Genomic DNA, 12,879 nt, shown 5'->3' on the forward strand with positions numbered 1-12,879 from the left:
AGGAGTCATATTTTATCGTGACTTCAGTTAGAAATGCAGCAAATTCCTTTATAAAGTCTTTACTGTATTTTGGGGCCCTGTATATCATTGTGCACAGTACAGGGGGAGAACAGGCTATTTCAAACAGTAACAGTTCAAAACTGGAAAAATAAAATTCCAATGAAACCTGCTTGCACTTGTAGCAATCTCTGAAGATAGTAGCTACTCCTCCACCTCGACCAGATCTGCGTGGGACATTAAAATAGCAGCAGTCCGAAGGCAAAAGTTCTGCAAAGGCGCTGGAATCACCAGCAGTTATCCACGTCTCAGTTAAGCAGAGAAAGTCCAAGTAGTGTGACAAAAAATATTCCTTAAGGATAAAAGTCTTATTTGATACCGATCTGGCGTTTACCAGGCCAAATTTGGCCGGAGTTGAATAGTCACTAGACTTTGAAGCTCGCGCAACGTAACGCAGGTTTTGCATACTCACTCCGCGCCGCCGTGGACAGGGAGGCAGGGAGCGGCCGGGCGGGAACAGCCCAGAGCCAGCGAGCGGCACCAGACACGCATAGGATGGCCTACGAAGATGCCAGGGAAAAGGGGCGCGACAGGCAACGCCAGGCACAGCACAACCAAACGCCAGACAGGCCTTCAGTTTCACCAATCTCCCACTCCTTTTGCCGCGACGGCGGCCCCGCTTCCGCAGAGACGGCACAGGTACACGGAGCAGGTGAGTAGGAAGCAACGACAGGAGTGGAGGCGGTATTTTGTGTGCATTTCCCAGTCTACACACCGGCGTATTGGGAGATAGTTGGAGATCAAGTAAAACTTGGCGATCATAGACCAGCAGGGAGTCGACATCATAACAAAATAAAAACATTAAAACAGAAACGTGGAGGAACAGACGGCAAGCCATACACATTGGCGCCATCTTTACCCTGTTACTCACAGTGAATGCTCACTGTGAGCTCCGGCAGACGTCCCCTTCTTTTTTAAAGTTCTTAAGACAAAGCACTATACTATGAACAGCAAGACATCTCCAACAGAAAGAAGCTAAAGGAAGGGCAGACATCTGCCTTGAATGGTTAAAGGGTGAGAAAAAAGAAGAGACAAAAGTGGAGAGACCACACAGCAAATCCAGCACGTCCAAATTAACACTGTCGGATTTGATTTCAACACTATTAAAGTGTCTATATGGGTCCACACCAGAGAGTGTTAATTTAACTCTTGTTGGAGAGTTGGTACGTTAACTCTGATTTAGTGTTAAACACCAAATCTGTCTGGAGTTGATAATTTAACACTTGGTGTTAAGAGTTTATATATTAACTCTCAAAGAGTATTTTAGTTTAACTGCGTAAGAGTTATCTTCTAATTCATTCTAAAAAGCGGGAATTTTACTGTTCTGAACTTCTAGAAATTTCTTTTGGAAATAAACATTTACTAAAAAGACGCAATGGTTTTTGAAAAACATTTATTCTGAACTGTGCAGCACAATTTCAAAACATTTTCTGAAAGATGTAACAGTGTACATGTTCTCACTTTCATTAGAATTTTGTTTATCAAAAGGTCTGACATAGGTGAGCTGGTAAATGCAAATAACAGCATTCTCATCACTTATTTCTTCAATACAATATGCATGTCCTTTATTCATCACTTTGTGGAACTTCAACGCACTTCTGCTCTCCCCCATATTCCATCTTCACAAGCATATCCTATGTGGAGATTGAAAACAACTTAGTTGACACTAATTAATGGCACAAATAATCCAGTAAACAATTGCAGCACAGAAAAAAAAAAGGAATCCTCTTTGAGCCATTACTTGTGTAAAGTATTTTCCCAAAAGACAAGAACACAGGCAACAGGTAATACTGAACTAAATGTAAAACCTCAACCTTTTTAATTTTTACCTAAACCGTGTGCACAAAACTCTGGAGGGATCTATGCTAACGTCGAATCCAGTCAGTACGCCTGCTACTGCTGTTTGCTCGTTTTGTTTTATAGGAGATCATTTTCAGGCTTCAAGTAGAACCATTATACCAACATTTCACATTCTAGACATTGTTTTAGGTGTATTTGACCAAAAGTTTGACTGAAAATTCACATGCAAGCTTTTTTTCAAGGCTGCAAACAATACCTTTCAGCTAGCTAAAACAGAATATTATGCTATCGCCGAGCAGCATGGCTAATGCCTTTCACACAGCTTTGTCTCAACTCCAAAGAGCCACAGAAGTAAAAGCTATTAATAATAATTGAAACAATCTTTGAAAAAAATGACTTACCAAGCATGGCAAACAACTCAAATATGTAAAGCAAAATGTTCTGAAACGGCTTCACTTCAGCTTTGATTGGAGCCTATGGTGCTGGGGGCGGAGTCTGTGAATTTACTCTGTTGGTGTCATAGCCCCTCTAGGAGTTCAGAGTTAAGAGGTCAAGAGTTAATGTTTCCATTGTAACACCTCCAGATTTGACATAGAAACACTCATTTTTAACACTTGATTTTAACTACTATCACTTTACACCTCAGAGTTACATTAAAAGAATGTGACTCTACTTAGAGTAAAATTAACTCTACTTTTGCAAGAAGACTATTAACACCAAAACATTTAACACTTTTGAATTTGCTGTGCAGGAACAACAAATGGGAGAAAAGTGAGACGAATACAGAGAAAGATGAATGAAGATCAGGAGTGATATGCAGTAGTAGTGTGTAAATGCATGGAAAGTGAGAAGAAGTAAGTGAAGTAAAAAAAATGCTCAGGGCATGAGAAAGCCCAAATCAATGACAGCCTATCTAAGGGATGGTTCAGGCTCGCCTCATTAACTGGGAAGTGGTGACAAAGGAGAACAGCCTGATACCTGAAGGCTTTTAACCAAATTGGAAACTGCCAGATAAATATAATTCATACTAATCCCATGCTTTTTCTTAGGCCAAGGAAGGGAGCACCAACTAAATGGACTGATTCTTTTATAGTGCTTTTCTATTCTCCCAGAGAACTTAAAGCACTTAACTGATCCAATCAGTTAAGTGCTTTAAGTGATTTTTAAGTACTTACTAACATTCACACATATTCATATTCTGATGGATGCATCAGAGAGCAATTTAGGTTAACTGAAGAAAGCCGGCATAAAGATGATTGGACTAGCCCAGGGGGTGGGCAACTCCAGGCCTTGAGGGCCGGTGTCCCTGCAGGTTTTAGATGTGTCCTTGAACCAACACAGCTGATTTAAATGGCTAAATTAGCTCCTCAACATGTCCTGAAGTTCTCCAGAGGCCTGGTAACGAACTAATCATGTGATTCAGGTGTGTTGATCCAAGGTGAGATCTAAAACCTGCAGGACATCGGCCCTCGAGGCTAGTCACTAGCATGGGAAAGGGGAAATTATATAAATCTTAGATTAGCCACCAAACACAAGGGGACCAGATGTGTGAGTACAGAGCTTCCTCACTGAACTTACATGCAAGCTTCATCAACACATCTCCTACAGGTGAAGCAGAGGTATGAGTGTGTGTGAAAGGTAAAGCACTGTAGAGTAATATAGTGTTAGAAGTGTGTGATTTAAGGTCTTTAGTCAGTTAGACATAACTATCATTGCAACAAGAGATAATCTATGGATTACAATTGAGTACTTCGTTAATGCATAAAGTGCAGGTTTTATCTCTTCTCTTAGCTACAGCCACAGCGGTGACTGTTAGTAACTATTAAATGTACAAAAAGAATTTAAAGGCTTAGTCTATATGCAGATTTGACACGTCAGCAGTTTAGGTGTCCTGTTGTAGAATCTTTTAGTGTAACTTCATCTGAAATCAGCCAATTTTTACAACATATCCTGCTCAACTATCTTATTTGTATACAAATTTTATTCTGCAGGGTTTTAACATTTACAGTCATTGCTTACATTTTCAGCTACATATATCAAGTACTTTTGAAGATTTCTTTGAAGATTTATACATATTTTTAAAATGGTCAACTAGCCATAGTAAGGCCTTTTTTCCCACACATTGAAACATGAAGCAATGTTTGAACATTAATATATATATTTAAAAAAAAACAACCTGTTTTTTTTTTTTCTTACAATCAAGATGAATCTGAATCTGAAATTTGGAACAAACGCATCAAAAATGGTCTAAATATCAGCTAGTTAAAAATACAATTTAAAAAGAATTTTAAAAAAGCAGAGCACTCCTGTTACATAGAATGCTTTTTAACAAACAGTTTTAGTCACAAAAATTATTAAAATGCCATTTTCATTCAACTTTCACGTTGGAATGCACAAATATGACAGGATGCACCACAAAAACAAAAATGTCAGTAGGCAGTCTAATCCAAATAGCACAAAATGTTGAAGTTCCCACATTAGTACTCTAAGTATAACTCAGAAAATAATTGTGTACAGATTCACCACACCTGACACATTCAAAACCACAACCACAGCAATGTGTTATTAAAGCAACCGGTTAGGCAATACACGTTTTTGCCTACTGACAGGGGGATCAAAGACTGGTCTCTAAGCTCGTGTGACTGGGGCACAAGCAATAATTTTCCCAGCAACTGTAAACCTCCAGAAACTACTCCTAACTCAAATAATAATTTGTTCTTGATTGGTAGCTGCCAGATGGTCACAAACCAATTTCTAAGCCTTGTGACTGGGGCCTTATTGACCTTTTCCTTAGATCTTTTGGTTAATGTTGTGTCTGTAAAACCTCAATGCTAAAATCAACACAGGGAGACTGAGGAAGCAGCACAGATTCCAAATCCAGGATAGAGACGGTCAGTGAATGTGGTGTTGAAGGTGTGGAGGTGGATCAGAGTATCAGAGGAGACTCTGTAGAAGGACAGAGTGCCAGCAGGACAGTCCACATACACTGCTACTCTGTTAGAGACAGAGGAGGTTGAGTAGGAGGATATTGTTTTGTCATTGTGCCAGGCAAAATGAGGACCGTTGTTAGTGCACTGCAGACTCCAGGACTGAGTGTTGTGTCCAAATGCAGAGTCATAACTGCCTCCTTTCCTGCTGATTTGTCTGTAACTCACTGTTACCCAAACCTCTCCACTCCACTCGACCTCCCAGTAACAGCGACCAGTCAGACCATCTCTACACAGCAGCTGAAACCAAACATCAAATCTGTCTGGATGATCAGGATATGACTGAACCTGCTCCACATGTGTCACCTTCCTGTTGTTGTCAGACAGTTGGAGTTTTCTGTTTACGGTGTTCGTGTCGATTGTGAGTTGACAGGAATCTGATGGAGAGAACAAACACAATCCAGCTGCAGTTATTGATCCATCATCTGTTCATTGATTGACACTTTGATGATGACTCCTGACATGAGAGATGTGAATGAATGATTTGACAATTTGAAGATAGTTGAATGTGTACGGCTTTTTTTACTTGAATCACATTAAAAACACACTTACACTTCCTCAGACCTGGTGTCAACCATTGGACTCCAGCAGGCTCCACCCTGAAAAGAAGAGGGGGTCAGACCAGCACAGTCTCTTTCAGCATGTACACATGGACATTACATCCCCCTCATGCACATACTGTTAAACACTGATAAAGGAACAGTCCAACATTTTCTCAAATACACTTCAATCCATATGTGGATCAAAGTGGTGATGATTTGGACTGATCCTGGATCTGTCAGTCTTTTGAAGCAGCTGTTGGATAAATCTGTAAAGTCAAATCATTGGTCCACCGTTGTAATAACTGGTGCATTCATAGAAGAACACTTTAAATTGGGAAAATATTGTGTCATCATCATGATTCTTTCCCCTGACTGGACAACACAAAATGAGGAAGAAAAAGTACTTGATGATGTTACGACTTAATTCCAATCTGCACATTACTACCTGCCCCCCCCTTATTTTAACTGGGATTTACAATGGAAATGGCAAATAGTAAACATATTTACTGGGTTCCTCTAAAAAAAAAAAAAAGCTTACCGATAGAAAATGTAAACATTCACGTGGGATAGATGTGTGCTTATAACAGGCCAGTGTGAAATTATATGGTAAGTTGGCAGTAAACACTGGATTGTCCAAAAAGTTTTAAAATTTTTTAAAACATAAATAAAGTGATGCAATAATTATTAACTTTCATAGATCTATATTTTAATCACAATGGAACATAGAAAACATATCAAATGTATAGTCTAAAAAAGTGCTCTAATTTAGGAAAAATAAATTTAGCTCATTTTCACTTTGATAGCAACATACCTCAAAAAAGCTGGGTTAGGAATAAAAATGACCTCAAAAAGTAAGTGGTACCACAATAAAAAGGTGGTGTTTATCAAACACTACTGAGATAATTACATGTGCATGTGTAACCAACATAGACTATGCAACCACTTAAAACTGGACTCAAAAGTGTAATCAAATCAATATTGTATAAATGTATAAATATCGTATTCGAATGATTACTGCCATATAGATAAGAGAGATACTGCTCTGTGAGCTCCATTCACTCTCTTGTTTCTTTTTCAACTTTAATTTTTTTAAAATTAATTTTAGGTAACATTAAAAGAAAAAAAAAAACACAGTAAAGAAAATTACAAACCAACAAACATACAAACAGGCTGGAGTTTACATTTATTTTCCATCTATTCCATTCGCATTTCTTGTGTTGTTTTCTTGGTGCCACTTCGGAATGCTTTCCACTTCCTCCATTGTCCATTGTATTTACATCCCATCAATCTGATATTGAATGTTATTTTTTCCATCTCTGAGATACCCTCTACAATACTAATCCAATCTCGTTGAGTGGGAGGGGTCTGGATGTAACCACTTCTTTGTAATTGCTTTTTTAGTTGCGGCTAGAATAATTTTTACTAAATATAAGTCCTCCTTTTGTATCTGTTCCTTTATGTTTCCAAGATACATCACTTGGCAGGTGTTTGGGAGTGCATATCCCAGAATATTATCCATGGTCATTTTAAGGTCTTCCCAATACTTTTTAATTTTTATGCACTTCCAGAATACATGTGAATGGTCTGCTTCTGTTTCTCCACATAGTCTCCAACATTCCTGTGGACTTGAGATCTGTTTACTTTTAATATTGGGTGTAATGAAAAAAACGTGTCAATTTTTTCCATCAAAATTCCCTCCACAACAGCGAATTTGTTGTGCTGTGTTGTATTTCACACATACTGACCCATTCCTTCTGTTATAGTTATGGCCAGTTCAGCTTCCCATTTCTTTTTGAGGTAAAAGGTTGTGTCCTGTCTATCCTCACTCTCTTGTTTCAAACTCATTAAAATATCTGAAAGTTCAAAACCAAAACCAAAACTCCAAACTCAGTAAAACAACATGTTACATGATAAACCATTTACAGCAGTTTAAAGTTCAGGAAAGTTTCTTTATGGTTCAGATGATGATTATAAAGTGTACAGGTCAAAGTGCGTGAAACGGACTGTTACGATTGGTCAAAATTAGTCCATATAAATATAATAAATGTTACCCTTTTTTTTTAATAAACAAGGAAAACACCTTTAGTCTTTTTTTCATTTGAATATATATTTTTAAACTGATTAAAAATCAAAGCTAATGCTATACCAGCTTCTAGCATTGCTGAACAGTGCATAAAGCAAACCTGATTACAGAAGCTCCCAAAAAACAACCAAACACATCCAAACCTCAAAAAAAAAAAAGTTGACTAAGCCCCAAAAGAGCAATAAACCTGTGTCGTTATTACAGTACAGTCTCAATACTTTCTTTTCTTGTTTGAATAGAGATTTCGCTAAAAGATGTGCTGATCCCTATTACAAACGGTCTGGTATAATAAGTAGTTTTATTTGGAATTGTGCAGGGCTTGTCTCCATCATTGTTTCAAAGAAAAGAATTATCAAGATGCGGTGATAGCCAAATTGGCCAGCAGATGTCACTTTGGAGATGAGTTTCAGATTGTTTATGCACCTCAATACAATTCTGGTGTTGTGCCAAAAAACCACCCACCCACTTTAACCCCAGACTCTGCCACATGTGACATCTGCTGGTGATTAATAGGACAGGATTGCCTTTCATGTGTTTCTGTTTAGGCTCAAACCCATTTGATGTTTGGAGTCTTGCAATGACGAAACAATAATTCCTCAAAAAAAAAGTTAAACCAAAAGTAACAAGTCAGTTTTAAAAATGCGAGGAGTAGAAAGTGCAATATTTGCTTAAAAATGTAGGGAGTAAAAGTAAAAGATTCGAAGTAAAGTACAGATACCTGAAAATTCTACTTAGGTACAACAAAGTATTTGTTCTTTGTTACGTCTCTCACCTCTGTTTTCTATGTTCCACTGTGAATAAAATGTGGGATTATGAGATTTGCACATAATTAAATTCTGTTTTTAGTTTTATAAAATAAATTATTTTTGTTCTAAAGTGTTTAACAAAATCAGAAATCCTTATTCTGGAACTTTAAATGTTTTACAACCCAACTAGAGCTGGATTTTATTATCCCAGATGTAACAGTACTAAAGATATAGTTTTACATCTAATTTATAGCAAATTTTAATATGTAGATTATTTGGTGCTTTTAGTCTGTTAATGACACATCTATTTTGATTAAGGTGAAATGGATATTTGGTCCACTTTTAATATATTTTCTATAAGACATTTTCTCCATACCTGAGAGTGTCCAATTTCCAACCTTCATCCTTCACTCCAGCTGAAAGCAGCTTTATTCCTGAGTCTCCTGGATGGTTGTAGCTGATGTCCAGCTCTCTCAGATGGGAGGAGTTGAAACTCAGAGCTGAGGCAAGAGAAGTACAGCCTTCCTGTGTGATCAGACAGCCTGACAGACTGCAGACACACAAAACAACAATTCATACGTTACTGGAGGTCTTTCTTTCTTTCTTTCTTTCTTTCTTTCTTTCTTTCTTTCTTTCTTTCTTTTTTTTTCTTATTTCAGATACAATTACATCTATACTTTTCATCTATTAAATTCAGTTTCCTTTTTATTCATAAAGAGATTATTTCAAACAGACAAAAGGACCTCCAGTAACACAAGACCTCCTCAAATACCCCAGAAATCAGATTATGTCCTACGAACAATTACTTTATCCCAAAAAGATACTTCCAATGGAAACTGCTTAAAGCAGGGCCATCCAAGACAGCTGATTGGGGGATGCACGGAAGGAAAAGAACATTCTCCCTACTCAAACAACAACTGTCAAGGAACCAACTCTGGTTACTGATGATTATGTTTTTAAACATTTTCAGGTAGACACACCAGCATCCATCGTCAATTGTCTTTTATTGTCAGAGCAGGCAATATTGAAGGAAACCTGAAACTACCGGCTAAGGATACATTTAGATTTGGTAAAATTATAATTCATATCATCAGTAAAGACAACAGGTTATGTAGATTGGAGATGGCTAAAATTAATATCGAATCAGTCTTTACATTTCCCAAAACAATGTCAGATTCTATACAGAGAGTGCAGAATTATAAGGCAAATGAGTATTTTGTCCACATCATCCTCTTCATGCATGTTGTCCTACTCCAAGCTGTATAGGCTCGAAAGCCTACTACCAAATAAGCATATTAGGTGATGTGCATCTCTGTAATGAGAAGGGGTGTGGTCTAATGACATCAACACCCTATATCAGGTGTGCATAATTATTAGGCAACGTCCTTTCCTTTGGCAAAATGGGTCAAAAGAAGGACTTGACAGGCACAGAAAAGTCAAAAATAGTGAGATATCTTGCAGAGGGATGCAGCAGTCTCAAAATTGCAAAGCTTCTGAAGCGTGATCATCGAACAATCAAGCGTTTCATCCAAAATAGTCAACAGGGTCGCAAGAAGTGTGTGGAAAAACCGAGGCGCAAAATAACTGACCATGAACTGAGAAAAGTCAAGCGTGCAGCTGCCAAGATGCCACTTGCCACCAGTTTGGCCATGTTTCAGAGCTGCAACATCACTGGAGTGCCCAAAAGAAAAGGTGTGCAATACTCAGAGACATGGCCAAGGTAAGAAAGGCTGAAAGACGACCACCACTGAACAAGACACACAAGCTGAAACGTCAAGACTGGGCCAAGAAATATCTCAAGACTGGTTTTTCTAAGGTTTTATGGACTGATGAAATGAGAGTGAGTCTTGATGGGCCAGATGGATGGGCCCGTGGCTGGATTGGTAAAGGGCAGAGAGCTCTAGTCCGACTCAGATGCCAGCAAGGTGGAGGTGGAGTACTGGTTTGGGTTGGTATCATCAAGCTCAACTCCCAGTCCTACTGCCAGTTTCTGGAAGACACCTTCTTCAAGCAGTGGTACAGGAAGAAGTCTGCATCCTTCAAGAAAAACATGATTTTCATGCAGGACAATGCTCCATCACACGCGTCCAAGTACTCCACAGCGTGGCTGGCAAGAAAGGGTATAAAAGAAGAAAAACTAATGACATGGCCACCTTGTTCACCTGATCTGAACCCCATTGAGAACCTGTGGTCCATCATCAAATGTGAGATTTACAAGGAGGGAAAACAGTACACCTCTCTGAACAGTGTCTGGGAGGCTGTGGTTGCTGCTGCACGCAATGTTGATGGTGAACAGATCAAAACACTGACAGAATCCATGGATGGCAGGCTTTTGAGTGTCCTTGCAAAGAAAGGTGGCTATATTGGTCACTGATTTGTTTTTGTTTTTGAATGTCAGAAATGTATATTTGTGAATGTGGAGATGTTATATTGGTTTCACTGGTAAAAATAAATAATTGAAATGGGTATATATTTGTTTTTTGTTAAGTTGCCTAATAATTATGCACAGTAATAGTCACCTGCACACACAGATATCCCCCTAAAATAGCTAAAACTAAAAACAAACTAAAAACTACTTCCAAAAACATTCAGCTTTGATATTAATGAGTATTTTGGGTTCATTGAGAACATGGTTGTTGTTCGATAATAAAATTATTCCTCAAAAATACAACTTGCCTAATAATTCTGCACTCCCTGTAGTTTTCTCTGGACCAAGAGTGATACGTTTAGCTGCACGTTCTCTTGAAATTGTAGGTTTTTGACTGGAATCCAAAGGTCAGTGTGGGCTTTCTCCCTTCTAAACCCACGGGAGTGTCTGCTATCCCATTTACGTAATTATTTTTTAAATCCCAGAATAATTGCAACCAAATAAACTACAGCAATATTTTTTTTTTCTGACTATGAAACTGGAGGATTCATACTTGCATACATCATGCATTCAGCCTGTTCTATGCTGCAGTTTCCTTCCACTAATGACTTTGCAAAAACTGCATAAAAAAGTGCACACAACAACAAAACATTATAATCCAGGAACATACTTTGCCAATCTGATCATAGCTGTTCATAGCACTTCCTACGTTGGAATACAAGTCATCATGTTGTCAGCAAGAACTACCACATGTCTACCATTACCTCCGAGAATCAGAAGTGGGAAATGTAGATCTTTTTTCCTACAGGCACTTGCAAAGGTTTGCTGGTGCTATTAAAAGTCAGGTTTGACTTTATGACTTTCTGTGTAGTTCATGGGAACTTAAATTGCACTGTCAGAAATAGGTTTTTTTTTTTTTTGGTGCACATGCTCTAGAAAAAATTTAGAATTGAATTTAAAATCCTTCTCCTTACACACAGCTTCTATAGCTGCAAAGGGGCTACATTTATTATAACTACAATTATTACTAATAATTGTATTAGCCAGGAGGCTGAGGTATAACTAAACATCTGACATACTGAGCAGGAAAGTTCAGGAGAGATAGGTGAAGTCCATGCTAGTTTGCTAGATAGTCGGCTATGAGCTAAGCTAAGCTAGCAAATCCCTAAAGACAAATGAATAAACACTATCAGCAGGTGATCCAAAAGAGAGCTGCAGATTACATGATGAAATAAGATGTTTTGCAAGGGTTTTAATGGAAGTGATACCATACCATAACTTGATACCATACCTAATTAAATACATTAAATTATATTAAACTTGTGTTTTGGGCATTTTCTTTTCAGCAGGAAATTATTATTGTTGAAATTGTAAAACTCTAAACTGACCAGTGTGTTAAAAAAACAACAACAAACAAACATATAAAAATATAAAATAAATTTTATATATAAATTATGATTTGAATACTTTTTTGGACAAATGTAAATAAAGGGTAAATGTTGGGATTAAGTGTTTCTGCAATACTATAATTACACATTTAAATAGCAGTCAGCGAAAAGTCTTAATCCTGACCTGAGTGTTTCCAGTTTACAATAGGAACTCTTCACGCAAACAGACAAATGCTTCACTCCTGAATCCTTTAGATCATTGTCACTCAGGTCCAGCTCTTTCAAACTAGAGGACTGTGAGCCAAGAACTGAGGATAAAGCTTCACAGCTCGCCTCTGAGAGGTTACAGACACTCAGTCTGAAAAATTAGAAACAAACACAGACAATAACAATACTGATATTAATGTGTCATTATGGAATTACTAGATATACTAGATTTAGCAATATTTAGCCTTGAATAAATCCTTAATGTTTAATGTGACTCTCAAATACTGAAAAACATTATTATACAGTAACATATGGAAAAAGTTGACTTTTATTCTTAAAATTTTAAACCAATTTATTCTGTCACTTAAGAGAAACTCAGTATTGTTTGAGCTGACCTGAGAGTATCCAGTTCACATTGTGGACTCTTCAGTGCAGCAGACAGAAGTATCACTCCTGAATCCCCCAGGTTGTTGTTACTTAGGTCCAACTCTTTCAAACTAGAGGCCTGCGATGTGAGAACTGACGACAGAGCTTGACAGCTTCTCTCCGAAAGGTTACAGACACTTAGTCTAGGAAAGAAAAAACAAGTTCTATTTGTCAAGGTCCCAGGTCTAGTGACTCAGTGTTTATGTTTTTGATTATTAATATCCTTTGATGTAGTTCATTTCTGGTTATATATTTGATAGTTTCTAGCCTTTAGG

General features: G+C 37.7%; 1 protein-coding gene across 1 annotated transcript in view; it reads right to left on the reverse strand.

Moving 5' to 3' along the window:
* Nucleotides 1-3,749: 3,749 nt before the first annotated feature.
* Nucleotides 3,750-12,879, reverse strand: part of LOC147301543 (protein NLRC3-like) — a 31,406-nt gene continuing 22,276 nt past the window's right edge. The window contains exons 8-12 of the mRNA XM_086284654.1: nucleotides 12,574-12,747; nucleotides 12,156-12,329; nucleotides 8,592-8,765; nucleotides 5,397-5,443; nucleotides 3,750-5,221 (exon numbers count right to left, since the gene is read on the reverse strand). Of these exons, the coding sequence (XP_086140780.1) occupies nucleotides 4,695-5,221; nucleotides 5,397-5,443; nucleotides 8,592-8,765; nucleotides 12,156-12,329; nucleotides 12,574-12,747 (1,096 nt within the window). The 3' untranslated portion in view covers nucleotides 3,750-4,694. The remainder of the gene's footprint in view (nucleotides 5,222-5,396; nucleotides 5,444-8,591; nucleotides 8,766-12,155; nucleotides 12,330-12,573; nucleotides 12,748-12,879) is intronic.

The sequence above is a fragment of the Aulonocara sp. 'chitande type north' Nkhata Bay genome, linkage group LG23, assembly GCF_057382095.1.
Source record: "Aulonocara sp. 'chitande type north' Nkhata Bay isolate Kocher_YH1m ecotype deep benthic linkage group LG23, A_spYH_male_GT1.1, whole genome shotgun sequence".
NCBI classification, from domain to species: Eukaryota; Metazoa; Chordata; class Actinopteri; order Cichliformes; family Cichlidae; genus Aulonocara; species Aulonocara sp. 'chitande type north' Nkhata Bay.